This window comes from Gambusia affinis, linkage group LG12 (genome assembly GCF_019740435.1).
Source record: "Gambusia affinis linkage group LG12, SWU_Gaff_1.0, whole genome shotgun sequence".
NCBI lineage: Eukaryota > Metazoa > Chordata > Actinopteri > Cyprinodontiformes > Poeciliidae > Gambusia > Gambusia affinis.
The window spans coordinates 23,653,021-23,677,011 of NC_057879.1; the positions used below are offsets into that span (position 1 = coordinate 23,653,021).

The 23,991-nt window shown below is 37.0% G+C and overlaps 1 protein-coding gene across 4 annotated transcripts in view; it reads right to left on the reverse strand.

Annotated features, from left to right (window-relative positions):
• The window catches only part of cadm3 (cell adhesion molecule 3), a 150,056-nt gene that overhangs the window by 62,192 nt on the left and 63,873 nt on the right, over positions 1 to 23,991 (reverse strand). For all 4 annotated transcript variants that reach the window (XM_044133949.1, XM_044133950.1, XM_044133948.1 and 1 more), the window contains exon 4: positions 3,619 to 3,771. In XM_044133949.1, the coding sequence (XP_043989884.1) occupies positions 3,619 to 3,771 (153 nt within the window). The remainder of the gene's footprint in view (positions 1 to 3,618; positions 3,772 to 23,991) is intronic.

Sequence of the window (23,991 nt, forward strand, 5' to 3'; positions counted from 1 at the left end):
TAAGAAGTGCAACGAAATAACTGAGGTGTACATCAAAAAAATACAAACGTGGTCAATTTTTAATGTACCACCATTTGATGTAGTGCACTATGTGCGGAAGCTCCCTTGCAGAAAAGTAGCATTGAATATTAATGAGGGAATAATACTGCACACATAGAACTGGCCAGAAAAGTTGTGTTGAGACCCTTTCCTTATATTCAGAGAAAGAGAATAAAGCCCCTATAAATTATTCTCAGGATAGAGCACAGGCATGACACAGATTTTGAACTCACCGACAGTCCTTTAAACTGGCCATACTCAGCAGTTGTGTCTGGATGTGTAATTGTGTGTGCAGAAGTCAAATCATTCACGTCAAAACAAGGTTAAAATACACACAAACAAACAAAGCTCTGCCAAAAAACTCCACATCTCTGCTCAATTTTCCCATGGAGATTCGTGTGTTTTCAACATTTTAGCATACATTTTTAATGGGCCAGCTCTCTCTCGGGGGTCATGAAATATTTAGGAAACGCAGAATACAGTGTCACAGCTGTCAACTACAGTGAATTAAGAAAAAAAATGCTCGAGTCACAATTACAGGAATATGAAATGAAACAGAAAGGAGTGTTTCTCATGTTAATTTAAAATAGCTGAAGCAAACCAGGCTTCACTCCTCATCCTTCTTACAAAATAGCAACTTAACATTTCTTTTGGCTACTGCTCCCAATGCTGTCCAGGGCAACTATGTTTAATTCCCTCATTAAACCCTGCATCACCGCAAAGCAATCTGAATAAATGAATGTTCGAGGATGCTTCCTCCAATCCCGAAAGAATAATGCTAAATTTGTGAACAAGCCCTTTGGCTTTTTTCAAGCAACAGAGCAGCAGGGAAGACGTAAGCCATCCCGCTCCACCCTTAACGTTTTAATTCTAGCATCTCTTGTTTTCTACTTAGAGCAGTTTCCAAAAAAAATTAGGCAGAAATCCTTGTCAGCTCTGGTTGTCATCCAAGAACTTCTTGGCTAGTTTCAGAGCAGAAAACACAAATGAAACTTTCATTTTTCACAAGTAAACTTGGCGTTTTAAACATTCTTCTTGTTTAAACAGAAGTTACTGTAAACTTTAACAAACAGAAAGAATCCTCCATCAAATTTAAAAGTATGTGATTATTGACATGAAATTTACATGAGCTGTTAGCAAAAACCCAGGAAATCCACACATATGAAGAAATCTACACAAATAAACCCAGAAATAATTACAATAAAGATGAATGACAAAGAATAAGTTTAATCAAAAGGTTGCAAACCTTTTAGGAACTCTTTGCGTTTACACATTATGTCATGCTCATTATGGAAAACCTTTGTAGTGAAAATCTTTTTCATCGTCATCATGATTAAACTAGCTGATAATAAATTGCTTTTACAGGAAGGACTGCTTTCTAACTACTGACAAGTTTCAGATTTTCTGAGCATTCAGCACTTTTTACATTCACTTACTCATTTTATCACCCATTCATCTTCATTATGGAACATCATTTATGGTATAATTTGTGTTTATTTATTTGTATTTGTGGTTGAATTGGGTCATTACTGAGATTTGCTTAGAAATTTGAGGTCAATTGGAACATTAGAGATATGAAAACATGAATGTGTTCAATAGTTTTTGTTCCCCACAGTGGCAGTTTTAAAGGAAGATTTTCAGTCTTGGATTTCAGACACAAGAATACCGAATCATGTTTATGATTTCTGATTGAACAGGACTGTTTTCTAACAAGCAGGAACAACTGCTAGTCATTTTGTCACTCCGTCATTTTGTACTTTTGCAACTTTTGCTTTTATAGTACCCACTTTTCCATTTATGAAAAGTCCTCCTTGTTCAATAGACATTTTGTTCTGATTATACTCTACAAAACCTCTAAAATATTTCACTCTTGAATTAAATTATATGTTAGGCTTTGTTGATTATCAATTCCCAAACAGATAACCTGACACTAAGAAGCATGTGGGCAAAATATATATTAGTGAAAAACAAATTAGTGAAGAGTCAAATTAGCTAAGGGTGGTTTGAGATATTAGTAAGTGCTGTTGACTGTAAACAAGCCCACCGCAGCTTCTCTGGAATACCAGGGTAATTGTGTTTTGCTTTCCAACTCCAAGTCTCCATTGTGGTTGTACTTTAAAGCCATTAACTGTTGCATTGTAGCCTTTGCTTTGTTCTCAACAAAACAATAAAATGCAGCCACTGAAACCCAATGCTGAGTAACAACAACAACTTTACAAATCAAAATCAATACAATAAAGACTATTTGTAGAGGGGTGGGGCCAATTAGTGCAATGTCCAATGAGGAGATGTTGATGGCACATTCTCTACTGCCATGGTGACCACAATTTATTGCCTGCTGCAGGGACGCATCACAAATAGGCAATAACATTAATCTCACGGAGGATGAGTGGAACTGCTTTATCATCACCAGAGAGTTACATAAGGTCATAGCCTTTCTCAGATGTTAACAACATAAACAAGAATCAGCATCAAACTGGGTGGATATGGAGCTCTGAGACAATGCAGGTCTGCCAGGAAAAGTTCTGCTTCCTAAGATAAGTATTTAGCCCATCTAATATGTTACTGAAAGCAGTTTTATAAAAACTCCAATTACCCGAGTCTAATGAAAATCAGGTTGCATCATGTGGGCTTCAGTGTTTTTGGACAGACTTAGACTTTAAGATATTTCCTGCCTAATTGCTACGATGTCAAGAATTTGTCTTCTAATTTCATAGAAACTCAGCACTAAACGGCTAAAATTTCAATACTTTGCCTAATGGCTGTGTGCTGTTTTTTTACAAGTTGCAAAAACAAAGGTTGTCAGCAGGGTCAAACTGAACTTGGATCTGAACTCAGTGGGATAAATATCCCAGCGGCACATCAAGGGCATTTCGAGGCAGTTAGACAGGTGGTGTTAAACTTCTGCAACCTGATCAGCCTTTATTTTCAACATGCAGTCTGACAAAAGTAATTAGTTTTTCATGAAATCGTCAGGAACAACAGGAACCCCATGGATAAAATAAAATTTAAAAAAAGTGCCAAAAGCCTCAAGTGGTAGGCTACATTTAAATTTGTCAAAATTCCAACAGCTGCATGAGAGAAATTAATGAAGACTACTGTCAATCTGGTATGTACAAATGTTAGCCAGTCTCAAAGGAGATTGATGACTAACAAGGCAAGTAATACTGTCCCACTGCAAAGGGAAGAAAGCAGCATTTTCAGAATACCTCATCTTGGGATCTAGTCAAGGCAAATAGGAGAAAGGAAGACACCTTTATATAAACTATCCAGAGAGGAATTACCAAGATGGACAGAAGACTGACAGCTACGAGTTCTACCAAAAGGCAGAAAGAAGAAAAGGCTGACTTTGACTAAAAATCCTACTTAATTCTGAAAGTGTTTTATGAGACACATAGACACACATACCTTTCATTTTTCTTTCTGCTTGAGTTGATATTAAAATATGCCTGACACACAGCTGCAGGGTTTATTTTAAGCCCGCATTAAAAAGTTACAACATCCTAATTGAGATGACAGTTCGTCTGTCAGTGTTTGGTGCGGCGAAAGCCGTGTTGTTGTGGCGTTTGCATTACCCACCTAGAACGGTGACGGTCGCCCGGGCCGTGCGGACCGGCATGGTGAAGATGGAGCAGGTGTACTCGCCCTCATCAGACAGCTGCACGTCGGAGATGTTGATGGAAAGCTCCGTGGGAGTTGAGCGGTGCAGCTGGATGCGGTTATCTCTCAGGGCTGAGGACAAGGAGGGCAAGATATCAATAATTAGAAACGTTCCTTATGAATTGCTAAGGAAGATTTAAGAGCTGTTATGTGAGCATTTCTTTTGTTGGATAGGGTATGTTAGTCTGTAGATGTTCAGCATTTTCTTCCCAAAATGTCAAATGAATAAGTTTGTTTTTTGTTTTTTTACTTGTATAAAGCAGCATATTTTATTACATGGGCTGAGAAGAGTTGAAAAGCAACCAAAACAGTTAAGACTGAACAACCTTTTAAAAAGAAACACGATGTGAAGCAGAACAGTGAGCCTTGTAGCTCTTTTTAACACCCGAGAGAGTTTGCTGACCTGACTCCCAGAGGACAGAGCATTCTGCAGCCTTCAACTGAAGTCAGCAAACTCTCAGTCCCACCATTTCAGCAAAGAACAACTAACAGATTCTGTTTACAAGACCTGAGAGGTCGATCAGTAATTTATTAAGCAGAGATGCCTCTGAATTTAAAGACTTGAGAGACACGGCCATGTCACAGAATTGGTTAATTTTTTTTTTTACTGTTTTTTTAATCAGTACAAAGTAAATTCTTGTTCAAGCAGAAATAAACAAACATAAATCCTCTTGTTTTATTGTTGAAAAGTTAAACAGAAAATTAATATTTTTGCCATGTTGGGCAAAACTTTTCTGTACCTGCATTTTATTGCACAATCCCTATGTGCAGCAGGCATAATTAAACAAATTAACTCAACTAGTGTTTTCCATGAGCAACTCGATGAAGACATTTAGAGAAGTGCTTTGAAAAGGATTTAATGTGCTCAAACTATCCTGATTCTCTGGATCTCATACCTGCTCCAGGTTTTACTTTGCGTGTACTTTGAAAGTTTACGTTTCGACCTTTGTTGAACTGTAGCATACACAGTTTCACCCAAGCGGGCTGTCACACATTTATTTTGTAAATGTCACCACCCTGAAACGCTATATATGTCACTGCTACTGAATCTACTGAAGTGCTTCTCAAATGTCAACGTAATGATTCAGTGATGACACTACCTGCCATGCAGACACTCTGTCTGCACTGACGAAGTTGAATTTACTTTGTGACACTGGAAGGCTTAAACAGCTCCATCTGAACTGCTTGCTAATTATTTGACCACAACAGTCCACTGAACCGTAATCTCTCTATTTTTCCTGTCCTGATGGTGTAAAACACGGTGCTCTAGAGTGTCGTACAGTAGGTGACACAGATACTTCACAGATGTGACACATCATGTTTTACGAAATTCTCAAGTTTAGATACATTGCTGTACGTCACATATGTCAGAGTCAAGGCCCGCGGGCCACATCCGGCCCGCGAGAAGATTTTCTACGGCCCCTGGGATGATATTAGAACCGGCCCGCAGCAAGCCGGCACCCCGTCTGAAAAAATGCGAGATGCACCCCCCCCCACCCTCGATCCTCACAACGCGCACCCCGTTCGATCCTCACAACGCACTTCACCCCGTTCGATCCTCACAACGCTTTGATCCTCTCACCCCGTTCGATCCTCAACGCGCACCCCGGTCCGCTGCACTAGACCAAATGCGTCATTTAAAAAAATCTCAATGAACATTCGATCAGTCCGGTCCTCGGCTTGTAGCTAAATTTTTTATTTGGCCCTCCGTCCATTTGACTTTGACACCCCTGCTGTACGTGAAGAAACAGCATGACAGCAGCGTCAAAGCAAAGCAAAAAAAAACAAAAACTGTTGAGTATAAAACAGATGTGGGATTCTCCTAAATAGTGCACTAATACATGTTTCATTTTAGTGACAGATGTTTTTGTGCGGCTGCCAGATTGTTTAAAGTGCAGACTGTTACGACCTGCTGTCAATCTGCTTCATTAACATCAGCACCAGTCTGCTGGGTTACCATGACCTTTTATGACTTTTTTACTGCTCAGCTCAAGAGAATAACAAAATAAACACCTATCAGTCATGTGTTTTGTGTAAACATTCAGAGTATTAAAATTCATGTTTGGTTGTGACAGAGCTCAAAACAAAAATGCTACAAGTACAGACAATAGGAGAAGTTGTTTTATTTAATTTTTATGTTTTTTTGGTAAAGCCTGTATAACAGTTCACATTTAGCAGCTTGGTGGAAAATGGGATCTAAATTGGTGGAATGTTATTATCAATGTTGTAAAAGATATGTAAGCCAAAACAGCAACAATAAAAGCATAATGAACTGTTAAAAATCAGTATGGCGCATTTTTAAATGTGCACACTAAACGTTTGGAATGTTTGGCTCAAAAGGAGAGCATTTAAAAAAATCTCTCTTTGGTACATGTCACATGTCAAATCAAGGTGATTACATCATCTCTTGTCATCGTAAATAAATACATTAAAAAATAAATTAGAAAATACAATCTTGAGATTATGTCACACCGACAAGAGATCCTTCTAATAATGAAGGAAACATGAAAAAATAAAGCGAAGACTGGTGAAATCGGTGAAATAAAGGAGCAAAAGATGAAGAAAATTACACATGGAAACATGAAGTTTCAAATTTTGCAGAAACGGGGCCTGGCAGATGAGAAGGAAATAGAACTCAGCTAAGGTAGGAAGGATGATGTAAAACCACAGGATGGAAAGCAGTAGCAGGAAGGAAGGATTAAGAATATGGGAAATGGAAATTAGGATGAGATTTGAAGGAAGGAGGTGAAAATATATGGAGGGAGTGGAAATGAAGAAGGAGGAAAGATACCAGCTGGAGGAAGCAAGGAAAGAAACAAGCCTGGTATCTAGTGAGAATGATAACTGTTAAAAGGAAAGTAAGAAAGTAAGTTAAAGGGTGCACAGGATTTTAATCAAAAGTGAATGACATAATAGTGATGAAGAGTAGAAACAGAGAGGCTGAGGTGGTTAGAGCAGAAAAATGATGTAAGCGAGAAAGAGGAGGACGAGCGATGTAGAAGAGGTGAGAGCGGCAAAAAATAGCAAAGATGTAAGCTGGGTACGTGGCATCGGAAGACAAAAAGACTGGAAAAAAAGATGCAAATTGAGAATGAGACGAGACAAAGTGTGTGAAAGCAAACAGAGGAAACATAAATAGCAAGGAGGATAAGGAAGAAACCACGAGGGAAGGGTGGCGGCAGCAGGGGAAGCAAGCGAAAGACATAAATGGCTTTGTCATCAATGAGAAATCCTGCCATGAAAGAGGGAAAGAGCACAAACGACTGAGATAGATGATGATGATGATGAAATGCTATGAAATAACGGCTCGTTTCCGTGATAGCATTGACCTCTACTGTGTTTGTGCCGTGTGATTGCCGCCTGTCTTCCTGTCTTCTCACCTGCCTGTCTCTATCTGCAGAGAATGTTCTACCTGTCTGACTTCCTGCATCAGTAAAGCTTACAGTTCAGACTTCGTCACCATTATACTGAAAACTTTTACAAAACAATGCCTGAGAGAGCAAATCATGTTCAGGCAGGGAATAATCTCATGAATATTGCTCCTCATTCAAAGTTATCATGCAAGAACATGTTGCATCCACAAAGATTTCCACTTAACAGAGTGAACACGTTAGTTGGCTTTGCTGAATATTTGATGGATACAATTAAAGGTCATAAGTTGGGTTTTTGTGATATTTTCTTTTTAATTATGTAGAAAAAAAGTTCAATGTCAGCACAAAAGTTTGTTGTATATCTGCCTTCATCTCAACCAACATAAAGCTAATTTCAAAAACACAATTCAGAGGATGCTTAAAATAAATTGTAGATCTTCAGGAATAAACAGATTATTTCTGACAGAATGCAATAAGCTATGCTGCAGCAAAGTACAGAAATAAATAGAAATCATTTCAAATATTTCCTCATAATATGCTTTTAAACATTCCCCTGCAGTGTAAGCTTTAATATATGACTTCAGGTTAGGGTTTCCTCTTTTAAAGACACGATACATTCCACCTAACATTTTTTTTCCACTTCTATTATAATGCATTGAGCACAAATTTAATGCGTTGTAACATTTATGTATGTAATTAGTCTGATGTCATAGTTTTGGTCCTTACTTCTGGCCTCAGCAGCCGACATGACAGCAGCATCATAAAACTCATAGGATTCTGTTGCTTATGGTTTTACTGTGCTGTTTAAAGATCATCAGTGGCCTCCATCTTGTCTCCCCTCTGATATCCTCCATCCAGGATTGTCTGTTTCCCAAGGGTATCAACACAAAGGCCCAGCTCCCTCGGCTACCAGCCACTGAGCTGGATGAGAGCCCAAGTTTATCATGCCAACAGTCGGATGAAAGCTCTGAGAACTTCAAAATTAAATATCTCTAAAACGTATTATTCGAAAACTGCAGCACAGAGCGGCGTTTTGGGTTTATGAAGATTTTGCAAAAACTACTGGATGCTTATATACATGCCAAAAAAGCCCAAGTCTTTTTTGTCATACAATTACAAGTGTAAATGTGTGGAGTTTCCTAAACACTGCAGGAACTGTAACTGAAGCACTGTGCTTTGATCCAAAAAGGCCAGAATGAGTTTCCCAGCAGCAAATGCTTCAGGTGGAAATGTTTGTAAAATCACTTTGTGCCCCTTGTTCACATGGTGGAGGATCTGTGGTGCTGAGGGCTGGTTTCTCTTTTAAAGGCTCTTGGGTTGCTTTTTTGGGGCGCATGACAAAATACTAGATGTTAAATTTAAAAAAGCTGGTGGCTCTGATTGAAAACTGAAAATCTATTGTCATTGAGTGTTTCAGCAACATATTTGTACAACACCTATGACCAAATCAACACAAAAATAGTCCAAAACAATTAACTTAATCTTTTGTTAGAGTTGTCTCAGTCTCAGGATCAAGATCCAATAGAAAACCAATGGGTTGAGCTGAAAGGAAGAGGAAGTAAGACCAGGAAAGTTGAGACACTTCCCCAACCAACAGGGAATAAACTTACTTCTAAAAATGATTTGCAGATGTCTAAAACCCAAAATTTACAGATAGCAAAAATAACAAAATTCTGCTCATGTGAGGAAATGAAACCAAGATTTCCACTCAAATGTGTTCAATGTTAAATGAAGCTGCATTCTGTGTCTAGTAATCATTTCTGTTTTCTCTTGAGTCTCTGAGCTGAATGTTTTTAATGGTTGTAAATTAAGCTTAGGTTATGCTGAGTTATCTCTCTAGGTTCAGACTCAAATACTGACCACTTTTCCAACTTTCACGCTTTATAATCATTTCTGTTTAATAAAACAGAAATTATAAACAGAGCTAAATGTTTTAATCCTGCTGCTGTAAACAATGCTGGACCTACTGAGAAGTGGATGAAGGCTGTTTGTACATGTTCAGACTGTAAATATTTCATTATCAGTAAATGTTTTCATCTCAACAGGAACTGTCGCACATTTTGCATCAGATAAAGGCTTGTTTCATGTTCAGCTGTTTGCGCTCTTATTTGAAATGAGTTAAAAGAATGAAACAGACAAGCATTCAGGACTAATTAAGGGAAACATCATTATGGAACATTTCTCACTGGATGATGAGGCGCATCCCTAAATTTATTTATTTCAGAATGTCTTATAGCACAAAGAAAACAAGTACCAAATGTCACAATAACACATTTTTCTGGACGATAAATTGTACCAGTAATCATCTTGATAAACAATAATATGTTTTGGGACAATTTTCCATTAGTATTGTATATTGATAATGGCGTAATAGTACAAGTTTGCCCTCTCTGTGATCAATAAATGTTAATTTTGCAAAAAGACTCTTAAACACTGGAGCATACTTTAAATGACCAAAAATAAAACCCTACAACCAAAATCATAAATAATATGGATTATCATGTCACTAAATCCAAAATTCATTAGAATAAAAATTATTGAACTCATTTTAATTTATTAATTGATTGATTGGTTATTGTGACAGTCTTTGTGACCAGTTGGACAAGAGAAATCATGTGCATACATGACCTAGAAAATAATAAGATTACCTCTACTTCTCAAAAAGAAAAGTAAAATATGAGGTAATATGAGGAAACACATGCACACAAGATAGATATGTAACCGCATTGTCACTGCAATGTTTTGCTTCTTATCTGTCTTTCTGCCATTATTGTTTATTTGATATCTTATGGTGGAGCTATATTTGTGTTTGTTCGTATTTTTTCTGTCTCTTCATGAGTCTGTTCAGCTGTCGTTTGCTCCCTCTTGCTCACTCACAGACACACCTTTGTTCCTCTTGGTATATTTTCAGTTATTTTATCCAACACTACTTTATCTTCATGCCTTATCGCCACGCAAGGTCATAACATTAGTCTTCATGAGCTCCCCACTTTGGGTGGGTTTGTGAGGCATACAGTCACACACATATCCCCGCCCGTTGGACCTTGTGCTCAGCTATCAGTCTCCTTAATTCTCCTCCCCTCGTCTGTGCTCCATCCTTTCTTCCCCTTCTACTTCCTCTCCTTCATCTTCCTCTCTTACATCTCACACTTTTCTAATCTTTTCACACCCTGGGTCCCTTCACTTCTTTTTCTTCTTTTCCCCGTATCTTTCTCTTTTCATTATAAACGGTGCGTGGCGCTTGCACCTACAGGTGTGATGGATTTTCAAAAACGATATCATATCTAGTTACAGGGGCATATCGATCGGGAGGCCCCTGAAAATTGCACACGTGCGCTGGTGCTGTTTAGTCTGATGTGGGTAAGGTAAATAGTCTGCCAATAGGTCGCGCTCTGATGTTTAGCTTTTATTTCAATGGTGAAGGGATGTAATGAATTTCTGAGCTTGTGTATAAACAGGATTTATGGACAGGAGATGTGGATGGGGGTGTATGGCAGAGGAATGCTGCTCAGTTGTGTTTATCTGCTGGTCTTGGTTGGACGTGAAACTTTGCCACAGCACACACTAAATATTCATGCAAGCATACAATGCAATGCAAATTTGCATAAATACATTAACGATTTATGAATAAAAAAATAAACAAAGCCAACATCCAGCATGTTTTTGTTATTTTGAACTATAGCATTCAATAATGCATGTTTTTATCAGAGGGAAAAAAAAACTACTTTTCATGCTGCATGGTTGAGAAGTGGCTAAACAGAAAGAAGTTCCATCCACAGTGTGACACAACTCACAGTGCAGTGGTTTCCAGTCTGTCTTCAGAGCCCACGGTCCTGTGTACAGTTTATCCATCTCCAACACAACTAATTTAGATGATTGAATTAACCCCAGAACAAAGAGCTGCAGAAAACTTTAATCACCTATTCATTTAAGTCAGGTGTGTCAGGAAAACACCTAAAACATGCAGGACAGCGGGCCCTGGGATCTCTGATGTCAGTAAGAGGAAATGTGGAAAATGGAGTTCTGGTTAGGTAAGATTAGAATTTATCTTTTTGGTCTGCATGTGAAATCCTGTGCATGGGAGAAAACTGACACTGCACATCACCCTGAACACATTAACCCCTGTACTGAAGCATGGCAGAGGCAGCATTGTCCTGTGTCAGCAGTTACAGGGAAAGAATTTGAAAATGGACCCAGCAAGACGCAGTTCAGCACTGGAGGAAAACCTGGTACAAGCTGCAAAAGAGTCCAAACAAACTGAGAGCTAACATGAAAGATAGTTCATATAGTTCATATGTTAAGTTAATGTCCTGATGCAGTTTCAATTGAATAATTTGTCAGATATAAATACTGATAATCTAATCAAACTAATCCTGATCTACTTAGGGAAAAAAAAATCAGTCTAAATATGTGATCCTACAACATATTAACTTTTCAAAGATTCTCAGATTTTTAATTAAAAAATGTTTTTAAAATATCAGTTTCCTTCAACTGTACTATAATGTGCTTCTTTTTTGTTGTTCCATTAAAACACACTGTGGTTTGGTTTCACCTCTGACCAGGTCTCACTTGATGAAGAACTGATAACCTCCAAAGACTGTGTTGAAAAAAATGGTTTGAAAAATATATGTGACAAACTGTCCTTTTGTGTGCATATTTAATTATCTACATTCCTTCATTACCATGGCTACTGCAACACTAGAATCCATCTGCAAACCAAACAGAAAAAAAAATAAACTAAACTGCTGGTAAAATGTTGAACTAATTAAATGTTTCAGAGATGATGTGTTGTAGTGGAGCTGTCTGGTCTTTGCAGCCTCATTTCCAGCATTGATGCTAACAGTTTTAATGGGTCTAAGCATCCAGGTGCAGTTCATTTATGACTCATGCAGTAAAAAAATGATGTGTTTCAGCACTTCCAACTGTTTGTCTTCACAGGGTTTTAAATAATGTTGTTCTTCTTTTAAACCAAAGCCTGTAGCATCTCTAAGACACAAACAAAAATCTTTGAATCCACTAGTTGCAATTAATGTGTGAAGTAAAGCATTTACATGAAGAAGCCAGAGCAGTTCAATTCAGTTGAGTTTATTTATATAGCGCCAATTTACAACATCATCTCAAGGCACTTCAGTAATCTCAGCCCAATAATACATCATTTCCAAATGATCTACTTATGAAGAAGTGCAGTCGAGTTCAGTTTATTATTCAAATTAATTAAAAAGTTTCTATGTCTAAGGAAACCCAGCAGGCTGCATCGAGTCATTGACTTGGAGCATTTACCCCTCCTGTTGAGCATTTCTCAGGAAATTACTGAGACTTTTTGACATTTAACCTTGAATAGTAAGTAATTCTTTCTCTGCTGGTTATTCCTGGCGACATTGTTCATGCTGATCGGCCGTCTTGCTGTTTGAAGCACCTGAATTAATTGTATCCACATTATTTTTAAAGAAACGATTAGGCTTCAGTGAAAGTTCAAGCTGTTTTCAAATAGCTTCACCGGTAATGGAGTCAGCTGATGTGAAAGTTATCATGTGGGTTCTTTAAATAGGCCTGACGTCTCTCTACACTTTCACTGAGGCATTCTGAGTGTTACACAGATCCTCCTGCAGAAGCTCTCCTCAAATCAAGCATCCTTATTGTTCTTCTGCTCTGTCTAACTCATCTAAGCTGCTTTTTTTGAATGGGAGATTTAACCTGTCACATGCATAGTCGGTGTGCACATTTTGTGCACTTATGCAAGCCACTCTGTCTGCCATAGGGGGTTGGTGGACAGATAAAGATAATGAAGCATGCATCAAGCCAAGAATGCACGTGAGTGGAAGCATTAATCATGAATTTAGCTTTAGGCACATGCAGGAAAAACTGCCTGGTTGTGGATTGTAACAAATATAGTATAGCCCTTGGTTTAGCCTTAAGAATATTTCTGTTTTGGACAACACAAAGTGTCGTTGATGTTAAAATGCAGTGAAAGTGTATGAGTTGAAGCACCTGCGGTCAACCACTCAAAGCAATGGTCAAGGACGTCCAAGGGGCAAATGCCAAGAAGCAAGTGACCTTAAGTAAGTAAAACACAGTAAAGTATTCACTAGCCTCAAAATGGCTCAAAGATCACGCTGATGTCATTAGCTAAGTTATCTCTTCTTCTGCATCCTTGATGCACTGAGGATTTGTTTCAGAGTAATTTAACATTTAAATGAATTTCCACCTCCTCCGGGTTATTCCCTGTCAAGTCGAGTTTAACCCGCCGGCAGAAATCAGCACCAGCACCCCTGGAGGTAAGAAAATGGATGGATGGATGGATGGATGGATGGATGGATGGATGGATGGATGGATGGATGGATGGATGGATGGATGGATGGATGGATGGATGGATGGATGTTTCTTTCCTTCCACTACATAATTATGTACCACTTTGTTTTGGTCTCACCATCAAATTCCAATAGAATACAATGACATTAAGAGGTTAAAGCAGAGCAAGGAGCAAGAAAAAAAACATCCACTTCAATTTACAATCTTGTATTTAAGTGGATTAAAGTTTTTTGGGCAGGTACAGTTTAAGTAAGTTACTTAGTTTATTTACACGACTTATTTACTGCAATTTATGTAAATCCTGAATTTAAATCTTAAAATATCTATCATTAAAGTTACTGACACTTGCAGAAACTTTCTTTAAAAAAGCATCAAATTTAACCCCAACATGAACAAAGTCTCAGCATTTCAGTACTAAAGAGGACAGACTGCACAGTTTTAGATTTAAATTGATGTTTATTAAACTCAAAAGAAATACCTGTACAAATACCTGTGTGTTGAAATGTTTTTGTTTTGTTTTTTATCTGGAGAAAGCCAAGAGTTTATGCACTAGAGCTTTAAGATCTTTCTGCATGTTGACTGTATAGGGTTTCTAAATCATTTTAGGAAATGCAAACATGTTTCTAAGCTAAGATGTAACATTTGCATGTCTATTACATGTCAAGTAGAACATTTTCTTGTCAGCATGCATTGCTTATTTACTGCATCTGTTGTATGTCAACTTTTCCAACCCGAAACGCAACAATTTCCAAATGTCCAACCACTGATCTGGTCACAGCAGCTATTTTTATTCCTCCTTCCTTCATCAACTTCTCTTCCTCCTCCCTCGATCTTTCCCATGCTCTTTCAACTTCAAACATTCAGGGAGAGGGGGATTCTATCCCAACACATACTGAGTGCATATTCCGCGTTTCATCTGCCTCCTGCCTCCTTATGCAGTTTTTCGTCTGCCAAGAACTCTCTTAAATTCAAATTTGTGTTATTGGCACAACAGGCAGGAAACCTGTGATGCTGAACCAAACTACATCAGTTACAGACCAATATTTTTATATATCTGTCTCCATTTCCCTCGCAGCTTCTGCATCTCTTCATCTCCCGCTTTGGTTCAGCCTTAATCTGCATCACACCTTTCCCTCCTGCTTCTCTCCCTCTCTCTGTCAGTTGCCCACATTGATCCCACCTCCACCACATTCCCACCTTGATGATTCCCTTAAACTCTGTCTCCTCACCACTCAGCTCTGTCTAGTTTTGTTTTACATTTCAAGCATTTAGCCGACACCCTTGCCAAAAAGAGACCGCCTCTCTTCTTCTTTCTCTCTCGCTCCCACACGTCGCCTCCATCCTCCCATCTGCTTGTGAATATTCTCTCCAGCTCCCTAATTATCCTGCCTTTCCGACAGCTGATTGGGGTTCAGTGACCGCAGGCTTCCCTTGATCACACTGTACTCGCTGATCTGAAGGCGTAAATTGATCCCGGATCAGCACTCCAACGGCAAAACACTTGGTAAACACACTTCCCAATCTGTGAGATTCACCTTGGCCTCTTTCCCACCACTTCTTTGACATCATTTGTCTTTAGCCAACCTTAAACATTTTTTCATCCAAAAGAATTATGCAAAATCAATGGGGGAAATGCAAAAGGTGAAAGATGAACTGAACTCTGCCACAGAGGTAAAAATGCAATTATTGAGTAATGAGTTGAACTTGAAACTAATCCTTTCAAGATGGATTAGCTTCAACTAATACATCCCACTGTAAACACTGAAAATCTTATCAAGTATTTTTGCATAGTTTCTAGCGCAAATATCTTAGCATATGTGAAATAAGATGACACTAACTTAAAAGTAACTATTGTCTTGTTTTAGGTCAATAATTCTTGAATATATATTTTAAAAGTACTAGTTCCACTGGCATATTTTTTGCCTCTTATAACAAGATGTTATTCCTGTTTTAAGTGCAAATGGAACTAGTACTTTTATTTAATCTATATTCAGGAATCATTGACTTAGAACAAGCTCCTATATTTTACTGAAAACTTAAAACTGAGTTTTGTCTTAATTTAAATGTACTAAAATATTTGCACTAGAAACTACACACAATATGTACAAAGTATCCAAGTATGTACAAATGCATCTAAGGAAATTAGGACAAGCTCTGTATTATTAATTCATCTCAGCAATCTGATTTAAAATGTGCTCATTTAATTCCCTTGCAACAGAAGTTGGCTAATCCAGAGTAGCTAATCCAAGCATATCAATGGAAAGTGAGGTGGAGTAAAAAATGTGGTATAAGACAAGCAATCACTCTAACCAAAGAGAGTGAATATATTTTATAGTGCGTGGATAATATTTTCAGCAAGTTGACTTTGCTTTTTTAACCATCTTATGTAATACCTAAATTGAATAATAAAAACGGATGCAGTAAATTTTTTTTCATTGTTTTTAATTGACATGATTCAAAAGAGCAAATTTGTTTTTGCAATTCCATTTTATGCTATTTTATGGTCAACTAAAACACAACTACTAATATTCTAATATACAATGAAAAAATTCCCACTAGGGATTGTCCTAAAAATGTACAATAAAAAACAAATAAAAAAAACCTCAGGAGGAGCCAATTACCATACGTTAGTTTTAGTGTGCTGGTTTTGGACGTCTTTATACTGACATGTTCCCTCACTGTTCATCTAAGATCAGACTCATGCAGAGCAGGAGATTTTTTTCTCTTTTTTTTTTTTGCAACCCATGTCCCTTTATGTCCTGCAGTGTTTTTATCTGACTGCCTTTGATAGCTAGAGAGAGGTGTGTTCACATCCTTTAATTATTTTATGTTTAAAAAAGATGAATCCCCTGATGTAGCACATCCTCGCTTTTGCAAGAGGTGTGTTTAAAGCCAAAAGCCAGAAGTTACATGAATTCTCAACCTCAGTTTCTGTGAAAATTTTATTGTTACCCTCAGCAGTTCATAGTAACCTGCCCTCAAGGCATTTGTGCTAATTACACGAGGGTGAGCGGCGATTTTAGGTTTTAATTTAGTAGTTTGATTCACTGTCTGCTATCAGACAGCACACATTTTGTCTTATTTCGAATGTATTGAGATATTTTCACTAGAAACTAAACCAAAAGGTTTGGTAAGATTTAGTGGTTTTGCAGTGTAAGAGAACAAAAATGCAAAGTTAAGGGAAATGTGTTTTAACAAAATGAATGGTGTTAATTTAGGCCCTACTGACAATTCCTATGCTGTGACACAAGCTTATTTCTACAAGCTACTCTTCAAAATGGTAAAGATAAGAGAACATACTATTTCAGTAAAGCAGATGTTGGTCTATTCAGGTCAGTGAATGGTTACAAGAAAATTCCTCCATGTTTAAATTTGAGAGAAGTGTATCAAATTCAGAGAAATAATAAGTTTTAAAACATGTGCTTAGGTGAGAATAAAAACAATATTTGACAACCTCAGTTTATTTTGCCTCAATGCTCTCTAATAATAATGGTAAGGTGGCATTTAATGGCATTTAATATAAATATAATAAATATTATGTAAACCTATTAGTTGGGATCCTAGCCCAGAAAAAGTATTTTCTCTCCCCCCATAAAACACACAAACATGTGGATTTTGCTCAACTTTACCTGGCATATTGTGTTTTGGTCAGTTGATAATAACACAGAGTTTTTCTATAAAAACACTCCAATGGCTGAATATGTTGAAAAGCATCTTATTGCCACTGTTAAGTAAGGTGGAGGATCTGAGATGCTGTGGGCCAATTCCTCAGCACTAGAGATTTCCAATTGAAGATTTTGAACTCTTCACTAGGCCATTTTAATTAAATAGAGTTCTCTGCCAGCAACTGGAAATGGGTCATCAATGAGTCTTTCAGCAAGATATTGATCCAGACCATTTGGCCAAATCAGCACAGCTGCTCACCAGATAATACAAAAACATCAACCTGTCTCAGTAACCAGTCCTATAGAAAAGCTGTGAGATCAGCTCATGAGAAGGGCTTATAAAGAGAGGCTCCAGGATATTCGATGATCTAGAGAGATTGTGAAAGGAGGAAAGGTCAAAGATTACTCTGTCTTCGTGTTCCAATCTTGTGAAAATGATTTACCAAAGGAGCTCCCAATACGGTCAAAAAAAGACTGCTGCAAAGTATTGATAGCACGGTGCCCACAATGCTGGAACTAATGCCTATTAAATGGCTAGATTAGGTAAGCTCATGAAGGCACCAGTGATTTTGTTAACAGCAATAATTTCTTCATGTGAGATTTTCCATTTGCTGAATGTACTGACATTTAAGGTTGGATTTTAACTACGGTATATTTCAGTGTAAGTTTGCTGCTAGAATAAAAAGGGCTTTTTTTCATTCCTTCATCATTTATTTTTAAGGGGCTTCCCTGTAACATTCTGTGAAACTATCAGTCTGTAACATTAAGAAATTTCTATTTGCCATATAAGCGTGCACAGGGCCTCGGTTCTCTCTCTCTCTCTCTCTATATATATATATATATATATATATATATATATATATATATATATATATATATATATATATATATATATATATATATATATATATATATATATATATAAAATATTGGTTTCACCTAAGGGACAAACTTTTACCGACTTATATAAATTTATCTCTAAGCACTGATTAAAACCCTACAAAGTTTTTTTTACAAAAAGATTATCCTTTTTTTTTCATTAAAATCTCCTGCCTAGATTATTATGCACAAAATCTTTGAAAATGCAAATCGGTCCCCTCTGCTCAGACTCCAACAGCTGCTCCTCCTCAACACTCCTCTACGTAATGTTGAGGTGCAGCGCTGAAGGAATCCACCCACACATCTTCAATCCAAAATCTGATCCCGGAAGCAGAAGATGAAAGCAACTACAAGTCAGCACATTTGAATGGTAATGTTCCCTAAGGACTCCCGCACACAAAATAAACCACAACTATCATTGATTGAAGGCTGCAAACTTTGTTAAAACTCATTTAAACAAGAGAAAAGTAACAAGATAAACAAGCAGCACACTGATTTTATCCATTTCTGGTGGCTTTAGTCATCGTCTATGACCCTGACTTGTTTGGATCTTAACTTCAGGAGTGACTGACCCATTACATCTTGTGTAGATCCAGTTAAAGTTTCTTTTACTTTAAGTAAAAACTTTCTATGAATCTGACATTGTGGAATACATAATATGATTTCCAGCCATTCCTGATAGTTTTTTTTACTAACAATAAGTCAAAATTCTTGACAGTATGATCGGAAACGTTATTTTTGATATTTTCTCCACTGTTTGTTCCACGAGAGTATCAATAAAATTTTTAAATATGATTAAATGCAGTTACTGTGTGCAGGTATAAATCACACTTTCATAGTGAGTGGCGTCTTTTAGGAGCCTGTTTTAAACAGGAAAGTTTTTCAAGAACAAAATTTGTGTTTGTGGTGCTATGACTGCTGTGTTACAGAAAACAATAAGTAATAAAACCCTTTTTGTATTACAATCTTTATCCTTATCACAATAGTACCAAAAAATATTGCAATAAAATTCTAAATCCATATAGCTCCCCCTATTATTTTCAGGATGACCAGATATAGCATTACCTAATTTGACACTTTAAAGACCTGATTAACAGGAATTCAGCTTGCTGTGCTGCATGCTTTGAAGGATTGACAGCAGGGAAGTAGAAGCTGTTATCTGATAAATTCAGCTAATAACATTTTTGATGAATGGGAGAGTTCATTTACCATCCATATAGCAATGATGGTAAGTATGCCAAGAGAGTCTGGTAACCGTCCATCTATGCATCCATTTGTATCTAAAACTAAAAGCTAATTCTCGATGATAGAACTCCTTTAGTCACATTGGCCACTGGGCCTGGCCTACTTCCACAAAACCTGCTTCATTTTTTCATGTTTTGGCCCACATAACTGTGTTATTAGATAAGCCAACATCCTTGACAAGATAAAAAGCTGCATTACATGCATCCCAGATTTATTCCTAACATGGACTCATGATCAATTTGGATAAAAGTAAAGGTTGCAGTATGAGAGTATGAGTGTGTGCTGCTGAGACACAAATAACTCCCAAAAAATTAATTAGCTTTTTGTTCCTCTGGAAAAATTCCCATATGGTTTCTAAATAAAGTGATGTCTGACTCACAAAGCTGGGCCAAATAAGATCCGTAAAAGAAGTTTCGAACAAACAGAATCAGTCATGGCTAAGACAGGTTAAGAGAAAATAAAAAAAGCAGATTTCTGTTTATTACAGGATTTCAATTACCTGAAACTGTTTAATGTTTTCACAGTGTATTCATTTCAACAAACTTTGAGCTTTTGAGGGATATTTGCACTTTCACTTTACTAAGCCACAACCATCTTAGCACAGAAAAAATGAAACAGACATTTTTCAGGCCAGTGAATGAGGAGAAAATTAATTTTCTTTGAGGCCTCTTTGAGTCAGCAGCACACTCCCACGAGCTCTGGCAACACAAATACCTCTTAGCGATGTACAAAAAGCTAACTATATTATCCAAATATACCTAGCTCCTTGTGGATTTTATACCTATTCGCTTTCATCCTTAAGTCTGCTAATAAACTTAAGCAAGCAAATTGAAAATGTTTTTTTTCTAAGTTTGTTATGAATTAAATTCTAGCTCATCACTGCTTTCATGGTTTTTACAGAGAATATATGCAATACTTTAGTTGTTGTTGAAGTCTGCTTGTGTTAGTTTAGGTGTGAGAATAAATTAGAAACACAGAGAAGGGCACGCTCATTCTGGTGTCAAAAAGGAAGATAAAGGGAGAAAGAATTTCACAGTCATAACTCTGTTGCAGTTCTTTTTCTGTAGTTTTACGGTCCAGTGTTTCTGAACAACCTGTGAAAGGTCATGAGTGCCAAAATGTCAAACTCAGGGAAAAAAAGGAGAAATCTCCACCTTCCTTCTTTTAAGAAAAATATTAAACTACAACAGAGCTCATGTCTGCCTCCCTACACTTGGTTTAATGTGTATTTCTGCAGGGGAGATGCAAAATTACTACTTTAAATCACACTGGGCTTTTTATACGTTTATTTCAATAACCTAAAATGAAAAATAAAAAAAAGCAATTTCATTTTTTATTTTCCACTTCGGATTCTCTTTGTGCCTTTCTCCTCCATCTTTCTGCACTCATGTTCCACAAGATTATTTTGAGGACACATAGAAAAATGAAAGTCTCGAAAATTCAAACAGAAACAGTTGAAAAGTCATCTTTCAAGTGCTAGTAGATTTGAAACATCTCAGCGGCAGCTTTTCAGTCCCGTTACGGTTGTTGTTAATGCACTCTGCAGAGAGCTTTTTCCAAGAAGTCGGGAAAACTTTGACTGATGTGATGTGGATCAATAGTTTTTCAGAAATGTCCAAAAAAAAAAAAAAAGAAACAGCTCATGCTCCACATTTTAAAAGAAGCATCTTTCTCTGTCATAAGTTTGTCTGTTTTCTTGCGATTTAGCAGACGATTCACCACTCTTTAACATGGCTTACCTGTGAAAAACTGTAAAAATGGTTAGGATTAGCTGAGATGAAAGGAATAAGCTACAATCGCAGTCATCAATACGGCTGAAACCTGCCCACTTCATCCTCCCTCCAGGCAGGAAAAGTCTTTCCCCGCCTGGTTTGTGAAGCACTAGAGAGCCATTACCTTGGTAAATTGCTCCAAAGCATATGATAGCCTGTCTGATGTCTGCTGATATGCTTTCATGGAAAGGAGGGAAACCGTATGACAAATAAATAAAATCATAGATTAACTAAGAGCAAGTACTCAATTTCTTCCACTGGGGTAATTTGTTAAAAAAAAAAGTCAAAATGCTTTACAGGGTTCCGTTTACTGTCTGCAATCTAGATTTGGAGGGATTTCAGTTCAAATTTGTCTCTTCAAACTTTATGAAAAGATTTAATTTATAGAAAAAAATATTAAAGGGAAAAGTTTTAGTACAATAGAGAAACAGATGGAATCATTTCTAACTTAAATTGGAGAATAAAGGAAAATTAGAGTGAGATTAGAGGTTATGTTTTGTCTTACTATCTCAAAGTGGTACAGATTTTATCATGTTCATTGCCTTTGAAGACATCCTATTAATTTTTAATTCCTATTTTCTTCTCCTTTCAGTGATAAAGGGACATTTAACATTCCTTCCTGCTGAATTGTAGAAACTTTCTCTTTGCAGAGCCCTTGCTAACTCTGCAAAAAAAACCTCAGCTGCCAACTTTGCTTTCTGATAGATTTTATTCTGTATTTCATGTGAGAAATTAGATATTGGAATGACATAAAACCCAACCTAACCGTGTTGCAGACAGAAGTTGAATGACCAGCAGAATCACTGAGTGCAAATCAGCTTTGCACTCAGTGAATTTACTAGTATTTACAACTGAAGCTATTAACAACGTATTTGTTGCACTTTTAGCATTCAAATTTTGAAGCAACAGATGTGGTTTTAAAGGTATGACTTTAAAATGGAGCGTGGCGACTCGGCATTTAAACAGCATCGACAGCTGCAACAATCAACAGCCGATTTCTTGAATTGTTTTTATGTCCTTTTATCAGTCCCAGACTGTAATGTACATTGTACAAAAATGCTCAGAAACACATGTATTAGCTCACCTTGCTAACTGTAGCTAGCCTAGTTTCTGAGCAGAACAATTAGCCTAATCAAAAAAAATAATTAACAAAGTTCAACTGTGACTTGTATTCAGGGGTCTGAGGTAATTTTGGCATCATTTGATTGTTGTTTGTTAAGTTTTAACATGTACTCCTTTTGTTCAGCAACTTTCTTTTAAATTCCTGTTTACTTGATGGGTTTTCTGTTCTTCAGTGCGTCTTGTTCTTGAAGCTATTTTTGTCTTTTTTTATCTTCAGACTGTTACTCATTTGTAACATCCAGGCATAGAAACACCCCGTAAGCCTTGATTTTTAACCTGCATCTGAAAAAGTGTGTTTCTCTAAAGCCTTTTTACTTCAGTGAAACAAAACTAATATCCCCATTAATTCTTATTTGTCTGGCTGAAAGTTAATCGTTGGCTAACAAGTAAATATGTGGTCCCATTTGTTATAGTTACAGATAGTCCATTAAAAGGGGTTGAAATTAAATCTTTCAGTGGTTTTGTCATAGGAACACTTTTTCAGACGTTTACTTCTACTTTACTCACTGAGCTTTGAAGTCCTGGTTCAGACATACAGCAAGTAAAGGAAAATCATTGGAAATAACCGTCTTTTATTAGATGAGAGCACACTAAATGTGCTGCCTTTTGAAAAACTGGGAATCTTTTTTAAGTTCACATGCGTAATTTTTATTCTGCTTACAGGGAAACAACACAAGAGGACAAAATTGAAAATGAGGAATAAAGCGAGATGCAACAAAAATGAAGTTGTTCGGCTTCAGTTAAGATATTTTTGTTTGACCCTGCAAATCTCAGAAAATTTTCCAGGAAGCTCGAGTGCCTGCAGATGGACAGATGAGAGGCATTATATTTAGTAGGAGGATATGGAGCCTTACAAGCTAATTTTAAAATTTGGAGTAGAAAGAGGAATCTTTGACAGATGCTCAAGATGCACAGGACTGTGAAACATTTTTCCTCTGACAGATTCCTCTGGGTTTTTTTGGGGGGATGTGGGGGGTTTGACAATGAAATAAGTGTCATAATTTTGAAAAGCATTACTTGAGTAAAAACAAAAAGCAGTTTTCAAATGATTTCATTTCATTATGGGAAAGATGTTAGGTGGTTGTATTTGAAAAGAAATCGTCCTTTAGGGGGAATAACTGCCAATAACTTTTTGCAATAAGTGGAAATCAGATCTTTTTTCTTATTTGGAAGAATTATGACATTATTCTTTGACCAGTCTTAATTCAGCTATTGAAGAGTTTTTGAATACAAGTAGCCTGATTAAGGCCATACTACAGCATCTCATTCAGATTTAGGTTCAGACTTTGACTAGGTGATTTCAAATCCTGCAGTTTTTTTGTTTTTTTTGAGTCATTCACTACAGTGGACTTGTTTTTGTGCTTTGGATCACTGCTCTCTCACAAGATGACACTCTTCTTCAAGATTTGTCTGGTAAAGAGCAGAATTCAAGGCTTCATCCAAGACAGGAATATGTTCAGGTCTCTAACATCCATTTCTTTCTGAAATGCTGTGTTACTTTTACACCGAATATAACGGGACACAAACCCTCCAAAACATTCTACATTTGACTCATCGGTGCGTCAACTATTTTCCCCAAAAGCAAACGTGACAAAATAAACGTGTGTCACGTTTATTTTTAGTTAAGCGTGACACAGACTTTTGTGTTATTTTTGGTCAGATATGCTTTTATTTTTTACTTTGGGACTCTTCCATGGATGCTGAATTTTTTTTATACCCCTGCCATCTGTTTTTGAATCATAAACTCTGATCTTAACTCGGAAGTGATGGGTTCAGTGCGTTAGTTGTTGCTCACCTCTTGATTGAGGTGCTGATGCAATCTAGGCATAATGGATGATAATAACTGTTAAATGTTTTGTTTCTTTCACAGATAATGGCTCATCGTGGTTTGATGAGAGTCCAACAGGCTTAAAATGACCCTGTGATTTT